Genomic DNA, 20,000 nt, shown 5'->3' with positions numbered 1-20,000 from the left:
AATGCCAATCCCCTGATGCAATAATAAGCATTAGGAAGCATTAATCACGCCCTCATCACATTTATCAGGACGGCGCATCACGGAGTGGCCAGACCCCCCGGGAGAGGCTCAATGAGGCGGATGGTGGTAGTGGTGGTGTTGGCGGTGTTTGAGGAAAGTCTCTCTCTCTCTCTCTCTCTCTCTCTCTCTCTCTCTCTCTCTCTCTCTCTCTCTCTCTCTCTCTCTCTCTCTCTCTCTCTCTCTCTCTCTCTGATATTCACACTTCATCACATACACCCACAGTTTGCATTAATGTTACAAGGGCTACAGACAATTGCGCTATCAAAACCATAACCATAAAATCCAGGCACTGAGACACATACCAGCGTCAAAACCGAAGCCCGAGGGAGAGTGATGGGACCATTCGGACATTTCTTAAACAAATGTGCACCAGAATAAGACGAAGAGGTCGGTCTACATAGGAGTGCCGTTAGCGAGAATGGAAAGCTAAATAACATCTTCTTATGTGAATGAGACGCAATCAGTGCAATGGAAGACAAAAAAGATGAGACCCCTACATAAACCGGGTCTTATTTTGGTGGAAGTTTTAGTACCTCTGTCGTTTATGCCGCGCTGGTCCTGGGAACTCTTTTAGTGTATTGGGGGGAGACGTGCGTGGCGCTGCTGCTGGTGTGAATAAGTGAGCGGTGGCTGCCTGCAGGTGCTGATGTGTTTTTGGTTACTCTCCATGAAGAAAGAGACGCGTAAAGAACAAAGGTAATCTGGTTTAGTGTATGGCAAAGAGAGAAGTAGGAAGTGAGTATATTAAATCTTCCTGTATTCATTTTATTCATATTTTTTTTTTTCATTTTTATATGGCTCACCTTGCGTGCTTGTTTATTCCCCCCCTCGCTGGGTTCTTCTAAATGCTTCACTATTTTTTTTTTTGTTATCTCCACTTTTTCTTTTTTTTAATTCTTTAGTTTTTTTTCTTCCCAGTTTGCACACTTACTCATTCCGCTTGTAGACCTTCTCATTTATTCACTAATTTTTTTTTCTACTGCTTTCAACTCTTGCCTTTGCTTTACAGTGCCTTAGTTTCCTCCTCTCTCTGGTGCGTCCTTTACCCTTTGCATCACTACTCTTAACGATGATAACAATGCTAATACTAATAATGCTAATAACTTGTCTCGGGTAGCTCGCAAGAGAGGCTTAAAAAAAAAAAAGAAACAGACCTGGTAATCTATGCTGCGATAAAGGTGAAGAGGCGAGCATATCATATATCTACAGTTTTTTTTCTTTTGCTTTGTGACAGTGACGAGCGGTGAAATACACAGGCGATAAGACCTAGTAGCAGTGAGATCAGTGACAAGGAAAGGCGCCTGGTGGGGGTGGGGAAGTGATGATGAGTTGAGACAGGTAATGGAATGTTAACCTGACGATGCTGATAAGGCAAGAGTAGCGAGGTCTTTCAGGGAGGAGGAGGAGGAGGAGGAGGAATACAAAGGAATACAAAGGAAGACAAACAGGAGGAGGAGGAGGAGGAGGAGGAAAACGACGATGACTAAGAAGAAAACGAGAGAGAGAGAGAGAGAGAGAGAGAGAGAGAGAGAGAGAGAGAGAGAGAGAGAGAGAGAGAGAGAGAGAGAGAGAGAGAGAGAGAGAGAGAGAGAGAGAGAGAGAGTCAGTACTAGGCATCTTCTAGGCCGGCCGAGGTAGAGGCAGAGGCAGAGGGCGCGGAACTATCATAAAATCCAAGACTATTGATGGACTGAAGTTTTACGACGCGCGAGGAGCATCTCCCATCCGTATACCCGCCGGAGCCTCCACGCCGCCGCGCCTCCCTTGGCCATAATATTGAGCTGTTAATGGAGAGGCTGTATTGTGAAAGGTTCTCCCATACAGGGTGTCCAGGCTCTCCACGGGTTATGGGGCTATGGTGGAGGCTTGCTGGAGTGGGGTCAGTGGCCTCGTAAGTCCCGCAGGCTCGTAGGAAGATCGAGTGGTAATGCTAAAGAATCGGTGACTGGGATTGATGTTGGTGGGAGATTATCAGTGGCAGGAATGTGACTACGGTTCATGCTGGCTATGCGGCGCTTTCTTCTCCAAGCTAATCATGGATGTATAAGATTGTTAATATTTCTTTATGAAGAGATTTAAGAGTCGCGTCGGCGTGTTAATACGTTAATCACTGTGAGATAACGGGGATTAATTGAGAAAAATAATGTTTGATATAGATATTGATGTCTGAGGAACAATTATTATGCCAGTAACGGATTCGAGAGTGTATAAACTGCACAAATAAATTTTTAATATTGGCTAAACAGATCCCATGCGTGTTGGAGGAGCTGGTGTGGCCTCAGAGCTGACCGGAGTGTGCAGGGTGAGGGAGGTGTTGTGAGGGAGGGGAGGAACGCAACACGCACGCACGCTCCTCAAACTACCTTGCTGACACGCCACTGGGGAGTAAGGAGTACCGCCGCGCCCGCTGGTAGTGATAGCGTCAGAACCAACACCTTTGCCGGGCTTGGAGCGAGATATCTGATTGTGCAGGACGTGTATGGCAGCGTGGCGCCCTTGTGATCGCCCCACACACACACACACACACACACACACACACACACACACACACACACACACGAGCATTTGACATTCTCCTTAATAAGCAAGACGATAGAACGCAGTGTGTGAAAACTCAACTTTCTTTATAGATCGGTCTGTAAAAGAATCTGAGCTCTCTGGGACGGTACAGCTGACGATCACACACACACGCACGCACAGACAGACAGACAGACACACACACAGGTCCCTTACCTTAGCTCCTGCCTCCAGTGGGTTCCAGTAGACGACGATGGCGTTATGGGCGATCTCCTCTATGCAGCCGATCAGACCCACGCTGTTCTTGGTGTCTGGGGAGGATGGGAGCAAGTGAGCCGGAGCAATGAGGATGCAGCGACGTGCTAATTAAGTGTCATAAACAAATACAGAGTAAAGGAGCGTCAAAACTACTGCATGTATCACCTGCTTATTATCTGGCATAAAAATTAATTTATCGCCAACATCGCCAGTCGAGAACAGTAATCAGGTCAGTTGGGCTTCATGGAGAAAACCAAATCGCCCGTCATGTTAGAGAGAAAGAGAGACAGAAAAAAAAAGAAAGAAAAAACACTAAAGAAAAAAAAAAGATACAAGAAACTATGCTACAGTGATGCACTTTAGGGAAGGGTGACTACAATGGCAAGTATTAACATGACAGGTGTTCAGAGAGGCACAGGTGTGAATGTGAGGTGAAGAGGGACTAGGCAGGGCGAGCGAGGCGGGCCAGACAAGACCCGGTGTGGCGGGGGAGGAGGCGACCGAGCTTGAGGCCACGACAGTTGTGATTATTGTGGGTGGGGAATTTTTTTTTTACTGTTTGAGGAATGTAACTTTAGGTTTTTTGAGCTAACGGTTACGGAGAGAGAGAGAGAGAGAGAGAGAGAGAGAGAGAGAGAGAGAGAGAGAGAGAGAGAGAGAGAGAGAGAGAGAGAGAGAGAGAGAGAGAGAGAGAGAGAGAGAGAGAGAGAGAGAGAGATGTGTGTGTGTGTGTGTGTGTGTGTGTGTGTGTGTGTGTGTGTGTGTGTGTGTGTGTGTGTGTGTGTGTGTGTGTGTGTGTGTGTGTGTGTGTGTGTGTGTGGGTGTGTAATACCTACTGATAACGTTGTCATAATAAATAATCTCGGACTGATGATAATAAGAGTGATGGGAGTAAGTAACCTCACTATGCATATCGACAGCGGCAATCACGCGGAGGCAGCGGCGGTAGGGATGACAGTGATGGCAGTAATGGCGGCGGGGGAGGCGGGTAGGGGTTAGTGTGTGTGATTATGGTGAGGCGAGTTATCTCAGCGACAGTAATGGAGATGGAAGGAGGGAGGAAGACTGCAGAAACAGTGATAATAGCGCGGATAATGAAAGAGAAGATACAGGAAGCAATAAGTGTAGACGAGGGAGGTACAGCAGGAGTTACCACCTGCGGAATTAACCACCTGGGAAATGCCTGGCAGGGAGGAGTGACCACCTGGCTGGGGAGGGGGACGGGGAGGGAGTAACACCTTTTTGGGGCTTGGTAAGTAACTGAGGAAGCAGATGCTACGATGTTTCAGAAATAATTGCATGATTTTTCTTATTGGGATTTTGATATTCTCTCTCTCTCTCTCTCTCTCTCTCTCTCTCCTCTCTCTCTCTCTCTCTCTCTCTCTCTCTGATTGAAAACAAAAATGTAGTCTTATGTTATATTTACACCCGGCCTACGTAACTGCTTATTTTCAGGTTCTTAACGAAATTAGATATCAGCTTTCTTCTTTTATATCAATGATCCTTTTACATTTTCGAATGAATTGATTTTTCCCTTATAGGTCTCTCTCTCTCTCTCTCTCTCTCTCTCTCTCTCTCTCTCTCTCTCTCTCTCTCTCTCTCTCTCTCTCTCTCTCTCTCTCCTTCACGCAGCTAGCCAGCCGGATCTCCTTTCATCACTGTTAACACCTCCAATAAATGACAAGCACTCACTTCGATACGATGAACAGCTTTTAATTTCACTTATTACACGTAAGAACCTCTCGTCTCGGCGGAGCATCGCAGCAGGATCCCGCACCATTACGGCCCCAACATTCTCATTATCGCAGGCACTTCAACTCCTCACTGAAGGCACACACGCTTACCCAACCCAACAACCGCAGGCTCCTCACACTCCGCATCACTTAACAACGCACTCTAATAAGATACTGCAACACCACACATACTCGTACATAGAACAGAAGCAAGGTATCATTGTGGTGGTGATGGTGAGGAGGAGAAAGTGGTGTGTGTGTGTGTGTGTGTGTGTGTGTGTGTGTGTGTGTGTGTGTGTGTGTGTGTGTGTGTGTGTGTGTGTGTGTGTGTGTGTTTGGAAGACAAGTTGTGGTGTGAGGGGAAAGTGGAGATGAACATGATGGAAAAGATTATATTTGGTCTTTTCTCCACATTGTTTTTCCCCCTTCTCTCTCTCTCTCTCTCTCTCTCTCTCTCTCTCTCTCTCTCTCTCTCTCTCTCTCTCTCTCTCTCTCTCTCTCCTACATGCTTTTCCAATGCCTCTGAGTTAACTACCTAACGGATCATTGAAATCTCTGAATAAGACTAATCTCCTGATGTTATCTTAGTGCTAGATGAAACACAACCAAATTATAGATCTACCCGAGTGCTTATTCACGTGTTAGGATTCATCGGAGCACACTGTTCTTTCCTAGACGCCTCGAGTTGTGCAGCGGCCGAGCGGTAACAGCCATCAAGATTTCTAGAAGAGGTGGGAGTAAATTGGGTGCCGTGGGCGCTACCGGGCTGATATTACACCGTGCAAGAACACCTCCGTTTACTCCGCCGGGAAATGCCTTCTGCCCTAACTCCTTTTTCTATAATTTTCCAGTTTTCGCTTGGGCTCGTCTACCACGTCTACACACACACACACACACACACACACACACACACACACACACACACACACACACACACACACACACACACACACACACACACACACACACACACACACACACACACACACACACACTCCCTCTATTCTTCCTTGATGATATTTCCTCTCATGATGGCCCAACTTCGCTAACTTCCACAGACAGGTTTTTCTCTGAGGTTCATGCATGGTTGCAATAGTTTTCCTTAAGACTTTCTTGCCGGAGAGCTTCCCTCGGTATAATTTCTTTGTAAAATATACGTAGCGAACCTTGACAGTTGTAGCATCGTTGTTCTCCTCCTCCTCCCTTACCCACAGCATGCCCGGGTGGTGTTCTCAAGTCTTCTTTCTTTACCTCCCCAGAGTTACCAGCGAATCTTTGCTACACGACCACATTATCTACGCTCCCCGCCTCATCTTCCTCCCCTCATTACCTGGTTACATTCAACTTTTCCCACTTCCCGTCACTGCCCTAAGGACCCTTACACCCTTCCGTGCACCCCGTCCCATCCCTCTCTAATCCGGTCACACTTTCTCCCTCTTAACATCCCTTCCTATCAACCACTGGCGTGACTTTCCTGTCGTCGTATTTTCCTTCTCTCGTGTTCCTCAGCCTCAAATATTCTCATTACTTTGGTGTTTATTTTATTTCTCGTCAGGCCGGTATTGTTTTTTTTTTCTACCGTGTTCATCCTTTTTATAATTATTGTAGTTCCGAAAATTACTGATAATGATGTAAAAATCATAATATCCTGAAGAGGTATTAGAATTTATTATATAACGAAGAGTTTGATTTTTAATGTCTTATCTTCGTCATTATGTTAAATTACCATTATATATTCAGCACCACCACCACCACGACCATCACCACCACCACCACCACCGGGAGTTTCTTCAGGTCAGCGTCTTCTTCTGCCAGTTTGTTCACAAGGTGGTGGTTCGTTGCCTCTTATTGGAGCATGAAGCTTCATTCAAATTAGTGTCAGACAATTTCTTAGCGGCCATCAAGGCGTACCAGCGTGGCCCGGGGCTGCTCATTACAACATGCGTCAAGTAATTAAAAGTATAATTGGGAGCCGTTCGCTTGTGTCGCAGTTGTCAGATTGAGAACCACCGCGTCAAATAAGACAATGGTGACGGTACTTCAACAAACACAACAGGTGACGGTGGGTACTCATGTTATCTATGTTCTGCTAAGGTTTTACTCCCTTGCCCCTAATTAATGCCTGAACACGGCACTCAGCGAGACACAAAACACCGCGGAAGTCAGTGGCCTGTGCACCAAGAATGCACTTCACCTGGCTGTTGCTGTTTTAACGGTTCACACGCCACCCACACAAAGAACGACGCTCGTCACTACATATTAAACCCTGGATTTAGTTTCGCCCTGTTAACTTCTCAACACGAAAATTATCGGCAAGCACGAGGTATCTTATCTCATTTTTGTTTTAATAAAAGAGAATGAATAGACATTTTGTGTCTTGTCTTTCTTACGTTCCGCACAATTGTACGTTAAAAACTGATAATTGATGTTCAACTATCAGGACACTACTAACTGTCACTAGTACTCTCCAGGAAAACATGACCACCTTAAATGTGTTCGAATTCTGATGTTGAAGACTTCGTCACAGCTACAACAACAACAACAACAACAACAACAACAACAACAACAACACAAACAAGGTCAGCAAGAGCCACAGCCCCGCTCATGGCCTCTGCAGAAGGGCAGGAAGGCCGCGGTAGAAATGCATGGCGAGCTGTAGCGCCGGGGAGAGGGCAGGGCGAGGCCGTGGTGATGGCGGATGATGGTATCTTGCACGGTCGCCTGAGGCAGCGGCGGAGTGAGGGCTGCGTGTCGGCCTCTCAGGGTGTTGAGAAAGGAAAGGGACCGCAGGCTTTGGCACATCGCCTATAGGCCTTCCTCACACGCTCCCAAGCACACACCACTCAGTCTCCTACGCACAAGTCCTCCTCACTACTCTACGAAGAGGATAATTTAGAAACCAGCATGATACCTTCGAAGAATTTTCTGAATTCTGTGAAAAGTTACCTCATGAAACATATGGCGTCCGTGGAGTACATTCAGCTGTAAGAACATTAATGGATCTCTATGTCAGCAGGTGCGAATGTTTCTCTTTTACAGCTGCAGTGTATATAATCTCAGGGTTGGGGTGTTTGTGGCATTGCTGACGGCAGTCCTTCCTTGTTTCGGTGCGGTGTAGTAGCACCCACACTGTACCCACATCCTCCAGTACTATATAAGGGGCCTTAAGTGGCAGTTTTTGCGAACAAGCAAATCAGCAATCTATTCATTCAAGATAATGCACCATCTCCCTTTACACGTCAACTCCTGTGTGTCTGTGTTGAGGAAGTGGCGAAGCGTCAGCGAGTTTTCACGATCGCTAGAAAAATGCCATAGATCCATAAAGCATGCCGGTGCCTTGACTTAACGGAGCTTGTGAGGCACACACAGTGAACTCTTCTGCTGGTACGCAAAACTCTCTCTCTTTCCTCTCCTCTCCTTTCTTCTTCTCTCCTCTTCTCTCTCTCTCTCTCTCTCTCTCTCTCTCTCTCTCTCTCTCTCTCTCTCTCTCTCTCTCCTTGATGATTGTCCCTAATTCTTTATACTTATGCAAAACATGATAAGAAAACCAATAAACAACCACCATAAAGAAAAGCAAGTCAATCTTCTTGATGTCTAATTACATCATACACACAAAAACAAAAATAAATATACGAATAAATAGAAGTGAGGGAGAAAAAGAACATTTAGATGAGTATGAGGAAAAAATTAGTTGATGGTAAGTGTCTCTCTAAAACTCCGACATTAAACTGCGGACATTATAGTGTCCGGCATCCTGAGAGGGAGGAACAATTCCCTGCACACCACCACTCAAGTATAAATACCAATCAAGGAACCAGAGTACCAATTTGCGGTTTAATCTGCCTCGGAATCTTCTATACAGACGGTGGAGATGCGTGCAGGTAAGAGGGCCACTCAATAGTAATTATACACATTTTGCTGGCTGTGCCCCATGGGGAAGGGAGAGCCCAAGCTGCCGGCCGCACCCTCCCGTGAGGTCTCTTGTAGTTCTCAATCTGTTTCGTACAGGGGAATGCCCTACTGCTGCCTTATGTTGGTTCCTAATGAGGGGGAGAGCGGCCTGATGAGTTTATGGGCGTGGTGGAGCAAGCTTCGGGATCTATGTACACGACATGTAAATGTTGTCAGGGGCAGCGGCAGGTCACTCAGGACGTCCCAGTGCGGCCTGTGCTCATGTTCCGGTGTCAGGGTCCCGCAGCGAGGGACGGACACACACCGACAGCGAAACACATTTTTCTACTCATACGATATTAAAGGTATGCCTTGACCACCAAACATGCTACGTAAGTTTAAGAGTTGTTTACTATATTACGAAGCAAGCAAAATACATCGCAAAAGCTTATACAAAAATACAATACAATATTGCATTCAAGCCTGAGGGAAGCACGAGAAGAAATATGAAAGCTGCGCTCCGCCTGCGTCTCTCGATGGGGCACGGACAACTCACTCAGGCCGCCTCCCAGCACACTCCAGTGAGCGGCCGACAGACAACCAGCGGGTGGCGGGCCGTCTTCCCCGGTGGTCGTAAAGGTTGGGACTCGCGGTAATGGCTGTTCACGATGCAAATACTTAATTTTGTTACCACTAGACTGACTGCCAAGTTATCAAGAATAGTCGTCATTTGTGTAGAGATTCCACTGCCGCTCCTTGCCGCCCAGTCCTTCCGGGCGAGGCTCATTACCAGGAGGAAACCTCATGCGGTCAGGAAAATCCTCTTTAGATTTATGCATTTCAGCAAGAACCCAACAGATATCCACTGGATGGAAAAAGTGTGTGTGTGTGTGTGTGTGTGTGTGTGTGTGTGTGTGTGTGTGTGTGTGTGTGTGTGTGTGTGTGTGTGTGTGTGTGTGTGTGTGTGTGTGTGTGTGTGTGTGTGTAACCTTCCCACAGTGCAGTGCTCATCTATCATCATGATACGTCATGTTTACGACCTCAAAACGGTCCGCAATATGTCTGTGTATATACTGACTAAGGCAGACGTACTTGGCACTTGATGATTAACGTAATCTCTTCATGAAGGTGCTCAGGGCCGAGACTCTAGTAATAACTGCCATTCCACTGAACAGGGAAAAAATTGAAGCTCATCCCTTCACCCGATCGCCTTCTGCGTGTCATACAAAGGAGCTCCCCGCCCACTTAGTCCGAAGCATGAGGATGGATGGCAAGCCCGGGGCCGCCCACCTCAGCTCTTGGGAACGTATGGTGACGAGATAATGGATGCAAATGATGGGTTGAGGGGGAAAGTGCTGGGCCGAGGGAAGCGGCTGCCCATACGTGAGTGATCAGACCACACAACAACACGACTTCTTGCTCGGAAGGACGCAAGGATCGGCCGACCTACTTCTATCGGCTCCCTTTCTGTCCATTTTCACTAATCTCTCTTCAGCGTTTTTACTAATCTCCCTTCAGGCTGAGAACCCTTTCATTTCTCTCCACGCTGCTGTTACAAAGCTTTAACTACATTAGCTACATGATAGAATGAGCAACTATTGCATGAAGTTAGAGATAAACCAGTGTGTCATCGACTGTAATGCTAAGAAGTCATCGAGGAGGAGTACGACGATGAACACGAGGAGGGAAAGAGCAACACGAGCATGAGGTGAAGGAGGAGTATAATCTGCATATCCAATGAGGTAGTGAGATGGAAGTGGCCAAAATTATTATATATATGAAAAAAAGTACGTTTTCCAGCAAGCTCACGCAAATGCATATTAATTCAAATGAAAGAGGAACGGGAAGCAAGGCGCTGATGAATGACGGAAAGTTTCAACCGCCTGGAGAGATAAATGACTCGCTTAATGACTTTTTTTAATATTCATGGCCACTCCACTTTAGAAAGCAGCTACAGTCTCACGATTAGAAGGGGAAGCTTATAGCTGTTGACAGAGACCAGCTTTCCACGTGCAACCTAAGCGATGGCGAGACGAAGCGTGGTTGCCGACGCCACCTCCTCTGAGCGACTGTGGCTCTATCCATTGGTGTCCGTGGGCTTCCTGCACCAAACACTCACCATGCAGCGATATATGACCTTACTGCTACGTCAAAATTCAACCTATCTATCAGTTCATTAGTCTGTCAGTCAACCAATGCCTCGTGTATTCTAGAATGCTTTTTCACTCGCTTTCCATCACTGATTCCCCCTCAGCTAATACTCAGAAAAGCACTGTTAACTGACGGAAGGAGATGAAAATCACGTTTGAAGAATATCTAAATTACAACTTGACAACGGCGTAATTCGTCTTTAACTCTTCGCTCCATCGCCTCTGGTCACAGTCCGGTTAGTATTTCATACCTCGACCAAGTTGTGAGACGTGAGACGAGGCGGGAAAGATAAGGAAATGTGTTGAGATTTCCCCTCAAGCTTCTCATGAGAGATTAGAATTGCACGTTTTCATTTTTTTCGTGTGTGTGTGTGTGTGTGTGTGTGTGTGTGTGTGTGTGTGTGTGTGTGTGTGTGTGTGTGTGTGATCCTCCAATGCGCTCCTTCAGTTTCTTTACGGCGGGTGATGTGCACGCTTTTATTCTTCTTTCTTACTCACTCCCATTCTTTTTCTCCATATTCGTGGGGAAAACTGTCTTTCCTATCCTCAAGTAATCTGGCTTTGTTCTCTTCCTTCCCACCTGTTCCGTAGCAGTCCACGTCTTTTGAACTGGCGATCTTTTCTCAGGCGATGCACGAATTACACCACGGTCTTCCGTCACCCCTACGCTCCTCGCACGGTAGAAAACGATAATACGAGGCGATTCAAAGGGAAAACTATAATTGCCGGGAAATATCTGAGTTTCTGATGAAGAAAAATTATACCACTGGATAAGAAAGAGTGGGAGAATAATTTCTTAAAAAAGTGAGGTGAAAAAGAGAGAGAGAAAACCTGTGAAAGAAATATGAACACAAAGAGTAATGAGGACTGAAGGTAAAGATTAGCGTCTCTGGGCGGCTGTAATACAAAAACTGATGTACTGATGAAGGGAACAATGATAAAGTTAATAAGTAGAAGGAGAAAGACGAGGATATCTCAAAGGAATGAGAATGTAAGACAGTAAGAACAACATAAAAAAAACTAAAGGATAGTTACTAACATGCGGATCCAAATCGCATCTATACGAGTATAATGCAATTCTGCGTTTTTTCCCTCCCACATGACAAAGGCTTCTGTGAAGTGAAATAGTCAACTGGAAGTCATGAGCTGCCCTCAGGTCTGAGTGGGAGGAGGAGTTGGTGGGAGGGAAATTGTTCTCTATCTGCCTCTCTATATCGTGGGAAACCATAATGAGTCTTAACTGAAGCTTCGTCGCAAATAATGTTGAAAGAAAGTCTCGCCCATGTGACAGCTGAGGTTGTCTATGTATGAATGTGGGATTCTTATGAGAAGAGAACAACTAGACACTGAGTGATGGGAAGCAGCTCGTAGCTCGGCAAGGCGCGAGGAACAACAGTGAAACTAAATTTTCACATAAGAATAATAAATATATAACTCTAGACAGGTTGGTAATCGATTGGCCCAAGGCTGAGGTGGAAATGAAGCTGCAGCCAGACCTCTGCCGCCACTCTCCACTGCCTCAGCCACTCGCAGCTTTGTCGATAACCATAAGAACGTTATCAACAAGAATACCATTGCAGACTTCCATCTCTTCGTGCACAAGCTACACTAGGTGATGATTTTTTTTTATAGTACTATTTCTCTAAATCTGGTTTGAAATAATCAAGGTTTATCATTGGCAATGTACGAGACAAAAATACGTTTGGTTACGTAACAAACTTAAAAAAAAACTAATAGTAGACTTAATTATAGTGCAGAAAATACGGTAGCAGCAATCATGCATAAGTTGTGTGTGTGTGTGTTTGTATTTTGCACACACACACATACTCACACATTTTCCCATGAGTACACCCAAACAAAGCGGTGCACAGGTGTGTCGAACTGCGTGATCTAAGAGAAAGTGGTCACTGACACATTACATCAGCAGTGCAGCTTGTCACCGTCTTTTTGGTCTCCAATGATTAGGGAGAAATTCGTGAAAGATCGATTTTTTTTCTTACTTGTGACTTGGCATTAAATTCTGCGGTGGTGATTCTTGGTGATATGTTGGTGATGGTGGTGATTGGGGCGATGGGCACGGCAGGGAAGGAGGAGGGGACAGGTAAAGGTGGCTCTCAGTAACAATTATTGTGAGGTCAGATATCTTCCAAGGGAAAATGTGAACTTCACCAAAGAAATAGTGTAACGCCCTTATATATATTTATATATATATATATATATATATATATTTATATATATATATATATATATATATATATTACATATATATATATATATATATATATATATATATATATATATATATATATATATATATATATATATATATATATATATATATATATATATATATATATATATATTATATATATATATATATATATATATATATATGAGAGAGAGAGAGAGAGACGAGAGAGAGAGAGAGAGAGAGAGAGAGAGAGGAGAGAGAGAGAGAGAGAGAGAGAGAGAGAGAGAGAGAGAGAGAGAGAGAGAGAGAGAGAGAGAGAGACATAAATGAGCCACACTAACTTTCTTCAAACCGCGAAGTATTTCTAGTCCAAGCAGGACAATTTTCTTCTTTCAGATGAGGTATAGAATAACTCAGGGAAAATATACAGATTACATCGTTTCAGGTACAAATTTCAGGCAATGATGACGCCGCGCATTGACCTTGAAAAGAGCAACGTCACCCAGAAACTGGGAATACGATCTGATCCCTGCGGCCGCTGAGGGGGAGTTGGGGGGTAGGGAGGGACAACGCCCTCCCCACCCCGGTGTCCTGGGTGAGGCTGGCTGCCAGAAACGTCGACTGACACATGTTGTCTGCCAGCTCTGACCAGCACGACGCCCTGGGCAGCGCCGGGCAGGAATGACCTGTCTGAGGCCACTTTTTTTTCCACTTCCTTTCAATCTGTCTCTTTGACTCTCCTCACAGTAGCCATTCATTCATCCCGGCCCAGCTCGTCCCCAACAAGAAGTGAACTCATCTTTCTTTAGAAGAAGAAAGCGTGGCTGATTTCAAGCCAATGACAGGAGGTGTTCCTATTGAAGAGGTAATGACAGTGAAAAAGAAACCTATGCATGTGCAAAAGATTAACGGAAAAAAAAAAAAAGATTCCTTGAACGTTAAGAAGCACCATCTACCCGACCACCTATAAAGATGAGTGGTCGAGATTGCCGTGCTTGAGGTGCGGGCGGTGGTGTGTCTGCATGAGATACTTGACTGGGTGATGCAATACCTCCTGTCATAGGGCGGTTTATGCACTCACGCCCCTATGATACACATCTTCAATACTTCAAGGCTACCACTCTTACCTCCCCTCAGGTGTTACTCCAAATTTCCTCGCCAGATAAAAGAAAAATGAGAGTCAGTTGGGGTACCTGAGATTTTACCTGACGTATGGAATCCTGGGGGCATGTGTAAATCTAAGAAAAATAAGAAAGAGGAAGAAGAGGAGGAGGAGCGAAAAAAGAAAGGTTGTGCTGGAGGAAAAAAATAAATAAATGGGATTGGAGACAATATAATGGCAAGAAAGGGAGGACCATAAAACTTACAAAAATGAAGTAAAAGAAAGGATGAGGATAAGGTTGAAAAATGTGAGAAGAGATACGAAGAAAAGAGGGAGGGGGGAAGTGAAAAGGGGAAACGGAAAGATAAAACAGAAGAGGAAAGAGGAAGAAAAACAAAAGTAAAAATAAAACACTCTCTAAAGCAGAAGAGGGAAAAAAGAAGAGAGAGAAAGGTAAAAAAAAAAAAAAACTATCTAAACAGGAGAAAGGAAGAAAAAAAAACATAAGAATCGTGACCCACCGACGTCGAGGATGCGCTGCTTGACCGAGTGCTGTCGACTGTGCCAAAACTGCCAAGCCTTGATCTCGTCCTCCTGCGTCTTCTCCTCCCGGAACACCAGCATCACCATGGACTGCGGCGGAGAGAAAGCCAGTGAAAGTGTGTATAACTCCAGGGGAAATCTGGTATCTTTGGCAACAAGACAGAGAAAGCTGATAAAGCCTAGATGCCTTCAATTAAATCTGCTTGGGGGGAAAAAAATACTAAAGACATAAAGAGGATGATGCTTGCCTCTGTAATATAAATGAATGCTCTGCCAGACTAGAGAAAGTACCACGTGCGTACAGGAGCGCCTCTGCTTATGGCTCGCTAGTAATCAACGAAGGTGTGAGAAAAAAGGCTCCGTTCCCCGCCCCTTGTTAACACGGGATTGAGGGCGAGCACTAAGCTTGGCAGGTGGTCGAGTCTGCCGCCTTGCAATGACTCATCCGCTGCTTTCAATGCTCTCTTTACTCTTTTTCCTCTATACAAACTCATTTTCATCACTCATATCTTGTCTTTCTCAGTATCTACTATTATATTTATTTACTCCCTTTTTTTCTTTTCATCTCCCTCTTTCTCCATCAACTATATCTGTTACAAATCCAAACATTTGATCCTATTATCGACAGTGATTAATGTTCAGTGTTTTCTTTTGTATCAAAGAGAGAGTGCCGCCTCAGGGGCTATTCTGGATTGAGGGCACAGGTTGCAACGCCCCAAGGAACTCTTTTAATTTCGCAAGACGCAACACTATCGCGAACACACATGATGTCAGCCGCTCTATCTGCAGCTGCCTCTGGGTCACCTCGTCCTGCTATGACATGCAGCGGCTTGGGGCAAGACTGGTCATTTTTCTTCACTAATTTTACCACCGCCCGAGGGAGTCTAGGTGACGAATCTCTTGTTGTTTGTGTCACACGGCTGCCGAACAGATGCATTCTTTCTATCTCCGTCTCTCTCTATCTACAAGTTGTGTTGAGGCAATCTTATGATCCTTAACGACCACTGTTCGTCTTCCATGTGTGAGAACCATCAATTTCTCCCTGACTACCACATGACTGAATCACCCAAATTATCATACATGAATAAAAACCTAAGATAGAGCAAATTATATACGCTCCTCCCTTCTCCTGGAGCTACAGGGAGTCTGGGCCACTCCGCTGCTTCTGAGAATACTGTCTCATTAGTTCTTTAAATTGTTGGTAATTCATCGCCATCACTGCGATGCAAAGTCGTAGTTGCATCACGAGCGGCGGTGACGAGGACGAGGGGAGGAGCGTCAGGGTGGAAGCCTTTCATTTGCTTCCTTATCATCCTCAAGTGCTTGTCTTCCTCGGACTGGGCGCGGTAATATATACAAAACTTCCTGTCAATGGAATATTTTCAAATTATACACCGCGAAACCTTATATGTGCTCTTTTAGAAGTAAACATGTCATCGTACAGTGACTGCCGCATTGCCCAAGCATTCGTGAACAGTGGAGCCAAAGACAAAGAGGAAAAAAAAAAAACATAACAATTCTAAATCAATACACATATTCTAGAAAAACCTGGTGACTGAAGAAAGAAAACGCTAATCTTAGAGAAAAAAAAACGAGTCAAAATTTAATTCACCACGAGAAAGCCAGACACCTATCATCTCGTGAACCATCCGTTGCCGCCAACACCTGCCTGGAGAAGACGAGGCAGAAGTGTCCTACTCGTGACGTCTAAATACCTATGGGAGTTATACTGGCGCTTCGATAACCACAGCAGACCGCGCTCCAGAAGGTGAGGTGGATTTGAAGCGGAAAATTCGGGAAAAATGCGATATGTCAACAACACGGTCATGGGTAAACACACTATATTATTCTCTCTCTCTCTCTCTCTCTCTCTCTCTCTCTCTCTCTCTCTCTCTCTCTCTCTCTCTCTCTCTCTCTCTCTCTCTCTCTATCCACACACACACACGAATAAATCTGAAACCCGAATATGAGCGGCGCACTATGGCATCGGCAAAAAAGAAAAAAAAATATAATAATAATAATATCCTGCGGCGGTAGGAGGACCTTGCATACCTGAGGATTAGCTCTTGTTAGGTCCACGAACAGGAGAGGCAGGGGAGGTACAGGGAGGGGGGAGGGAGGGGGATAAAGCGGAGGAGAGCAGGAGAGAAGGAGACGGAGAAGAGTGTGGAAAGAAGGCGGACTGGGAGAATGGGAAAGGAAAGGGAGGGAAAGAACTGGGATCAGACGGGAAGGAAAGGCAATGGGAAAAAAATATATATATATATGTAGGAGTATAAAGTGAAAGACTGCAAAGAACACGGGAAACTTAAAGAAAACCTAAATGTTCATGCCAAGTGAGGAAAAACAAGAGAAAAAAAAATCTTGCCTATGAGAGAACCGAGACATACGAACATAACATGAGAACAAGAAAAATAAGGGAAGCTGCAAGAAGCCATCAGACCTACACGTGACAGTCCCTGCATGAAACATATCTACCTATTTCCACTATCATCCCCATCCCTTAAGTAACATGAAAGGTGTGACCAGAGAGGAGCAGGTGAGGAGAAGAGGACCTACAGCAGATCAGTATCAGGAAGAGTGGAAGGCGTAAGGAAGGAAAGAGGCAGAGAAGGAAGGGAAGTGGAGAGGAAGAGATGGATGGATGGCCGATCTAAGAAGGATGGGACGGGAGGAATGGGACGGGGAGGCATATAGGAGCTGGTGGGTGGGAAAGGGATTAGGTGAGGGGAAGGGAGGTTCGCGGGGCAGGACAGAAGTGAAGCTACATAATATAGTTTAGGGCTACTGGATTTGACTGTACTGCTCCTAACGTTATACTTATTCAGGAGTGCACGAGCTGCGAGAGAGAGAGAGAGAGAGAGAGAGAGAGAGAGAGAGAGAGAGAGAGAGAGAGAGAGAGAGAGAGAGAGAGAGAGAGAGAGAGAGAGAGAGAGAGAGAGAGAGAGAGAGAGAGAGAGTTATGATAATGATGATGGGAGAAAACAAGACACTCTCGGGCCAGACGACGTAGGGGAGACAGACGGACAGACACACAGAGAGAAGAAAGGAGGAGGAGGAGGAGGAGGAGGAGGAGGAGGAGGAGGAGGAGGAGGAGGAGGAGGTCGGAACGGATTACCCCCCCTTGTGTCTCGCCTCACCTGGAGATACGTCATAAAGAAGAGCATACGAGACGTTGATTAAGCTTGCTAACGAACAGACGCAGGGCCTGAAGGAAAACCCAATAAAGACTGAGGCACCCGAACCTTCCCTATCACCTGCCACCGCCAGTTTGACTCACACGTCCCGGGCAGCAGGAGAGGCAGCCTGATGAGGATGCAGCCGAGACCGCGCCCTCCATCCAATCCATTAGCAAGAGCCTTAACGAGCCGCTAACATCCTCAGCTTCGGACGCCGTGTATTAAGCATAAGAGAGGCATGTAGTAGACAGGCGCCAGGTGCTACAGCCTCGCCAGCCTTGTTTCTGCCTCTCCCCGCCTACCTACAACGTACTCGCGGGCCCGCACGCCGAGCACCTATACAAGTAAGGCCAAGGATGAACCACATTGGCTCTTGCAAAGGCCCAATTCTTGATGAATATAAAAGATAAAATGAATATCTGGAAGCCTTTGAAATACACTCAATGAGACAGGTTGGGACAGCTGGGGTGGGGCAGGGGCCTGGAGACGTGGAGGAGGAGGAGGAGCAGATGGGAGGGGGATCTTTAAAGGAGAGTGAAAGGGGGAGGGAGAGGCAGCCATGTCTTAGAAAAATAGAGGGAGGCTAAAGGTGGATATAGATTATGGGGAGAGGACGGGGAGGGGGGAGTGCGAGTAGAGAGTAGGGCAGGGAGAGACAGGGTGATGACGGTGAGAGGAAGAGAAGGAGGAGGAGGAGGAGGAGGAGGAGGAGGAGAAGGAGGAGGAGGAGGAGGAGGAGGAGGAGGAGGAGGAGGAGGTAGGTGAAGGCACAAGAGAGAGGGAAGGAGTGGGGGGAGAGGCAGAAGTGCGTGTCGGAATATCAGTGTGCAAATTTTTTTTCTCTCATCATCAACCGCCGCGCCCAGCAACGTCACCGCCGTATTCGCGTCTCCCGCCTCGCCCAGCACGGTCCAGGGAACACTCAAACACGTGTACACATTCACAAAGGGAGACGAGATAAACAGAAGGTAATACTTCATAAACACATCACTTCAGCGTCAAAATATCGCAGGCACGGCGGGGCTTAATCATGAAACTGCGTCAAAGCAAAGGTGGCGCGGCAGGTAAGCTGGAAACCAATCACTCCCGCTCCCACGCCAGGTGCTTGGGCCAGGGAGCGGCGGCGGGGTGAAGGAGGTCGTATTTGCGGTGAGGTGAGGGAGGGAGTGAGGGGGAGGATGAAGAGGTAAAGTGGGAGGGAGGAAAGGAGGGAGAAGTAGGGTGGATGGCAGGAGAGCGGTGATGGAGAGGGTGTGGGAGAAACAAGAATAATGAACCAGATGAGTGAAAAGAGAGGAGGGATGGCATTCCGGGCCTTGCATGGGCCTCGGCTTGGGTGGCACGGCACGAAGGAGGCGGTGGAGGCGGCGGCGCGACCTGCTGCTCCTCACGAGGGCACACTAACGTGGAGATCATGCGAGTCACTTAAATGAAGTCAGGGAAAACCAAAAGAATCGAAACTCAAAAACCGTCGACTGACAAACTAGCAATACAAAAGGGAAATAAATGGAAATACGGTTCTTGTCAGCCGTATAAGGATTCTATAAGCGTATAACCTTGGATGAGACTAAGACGACAGCGGCATCCTAAGCCCTAGCAGCGCCTAACACGTTGCCGGTCATAAGTGAGCAAGAACCTCGCCGCGTCAGAAACGGAGCAGTGCCGGGCGTGGCGGAGTGGCGGTGTGGGAGGATGGACGGGATGCGGCGGCAGCGCTTCGGACACCGCTATTTACAAGACTCAACGACTCAACGTTATATCCAGCTCACTCCCTCCCCCGCTCTTCCTCCTCCACCCTTGCTTTCCTTTCCTCCTCTCCTACCCCTGCTCCTTCGTCCTCCATTTCCCTCCAGCGATTCTTCCGTCCCAGTCCCAGTTCGTCCCATCCCCTTCCAGCCTCATTAGTGGATTCCAATCATCTAAAAGTCGAGAAAAACGCGGAAGTTGTATGGAAAGAACGAGAGCTTTCAAAATCCTTCTGTGTATTTACAGTTGGATTCAATTAATTAGAGAGAGAGAGAGAGAGAGAGAGAGAGAGAGAGAGAGAGAGAGAGAGAGAGAGAGAGAGAGAGAGAGAGAGAGAGAGAGAGAGAGAGAGAGAGAGAGAGCAGTAGGAAGTCTTAAAATTAAATAACCTTAAAATATAAAACATCGCAAAACACGAAATTATTCAGAAATATACGATCATATCTAGACACACACACACACACACACACACACACACACACACACACACACACACACACACACACACACACACACACACACACACACACACACACACACACACATCCATGCTAATGTAAGAAAACACAGCGAATGAAGGTGAGAAATTCAGCAACATTTCCAAAGGCCACAAGATAGATTGCTAACTAA

General features: G+C 46.2%; 1 protein-coding gene across 1 annotated transcript in view; it reads right to left on the bottom strand.

Moving 5' to 3' along the window:
* The window catches only part of LOC135097575 (protein grainyhead-like), a 235,375-nt gene that overhangs the window by 16,478 nt on the left and 198,897 nt on the right, over positions 1-20,000 (bottom strand). The window contains 2 exon segments of the mRNA XM_063999498.1: positions 2,794-2,888; positions 14,424-14,535. Coding sequence (XP_063855568.1) covers positions 2,794-2,888; positions 14,424-14,535 — 207 coding nt within the window.

The sequence above is a fragment of the Scylla paramamosain genome, chromosome 4 (genome assembly GCF_035594125.1).
Source record: "Scylla paramamosain isolate STU-SP2022 chromosome 4, ASM3559412v1, whole genome shotgun sequence".
NCBI classification, from domain to species: domain Eukaryota; kingdom Metazoa; phylum Arthropoda; class Malacostraca; order Decapoda; family Portunidae; genus Scylla; species Scylla paramamosain.
Note: the sequence above shows the minus strand (reverse complement) of the source record. Positions and strands in the feature narration are given on the sequence as shown.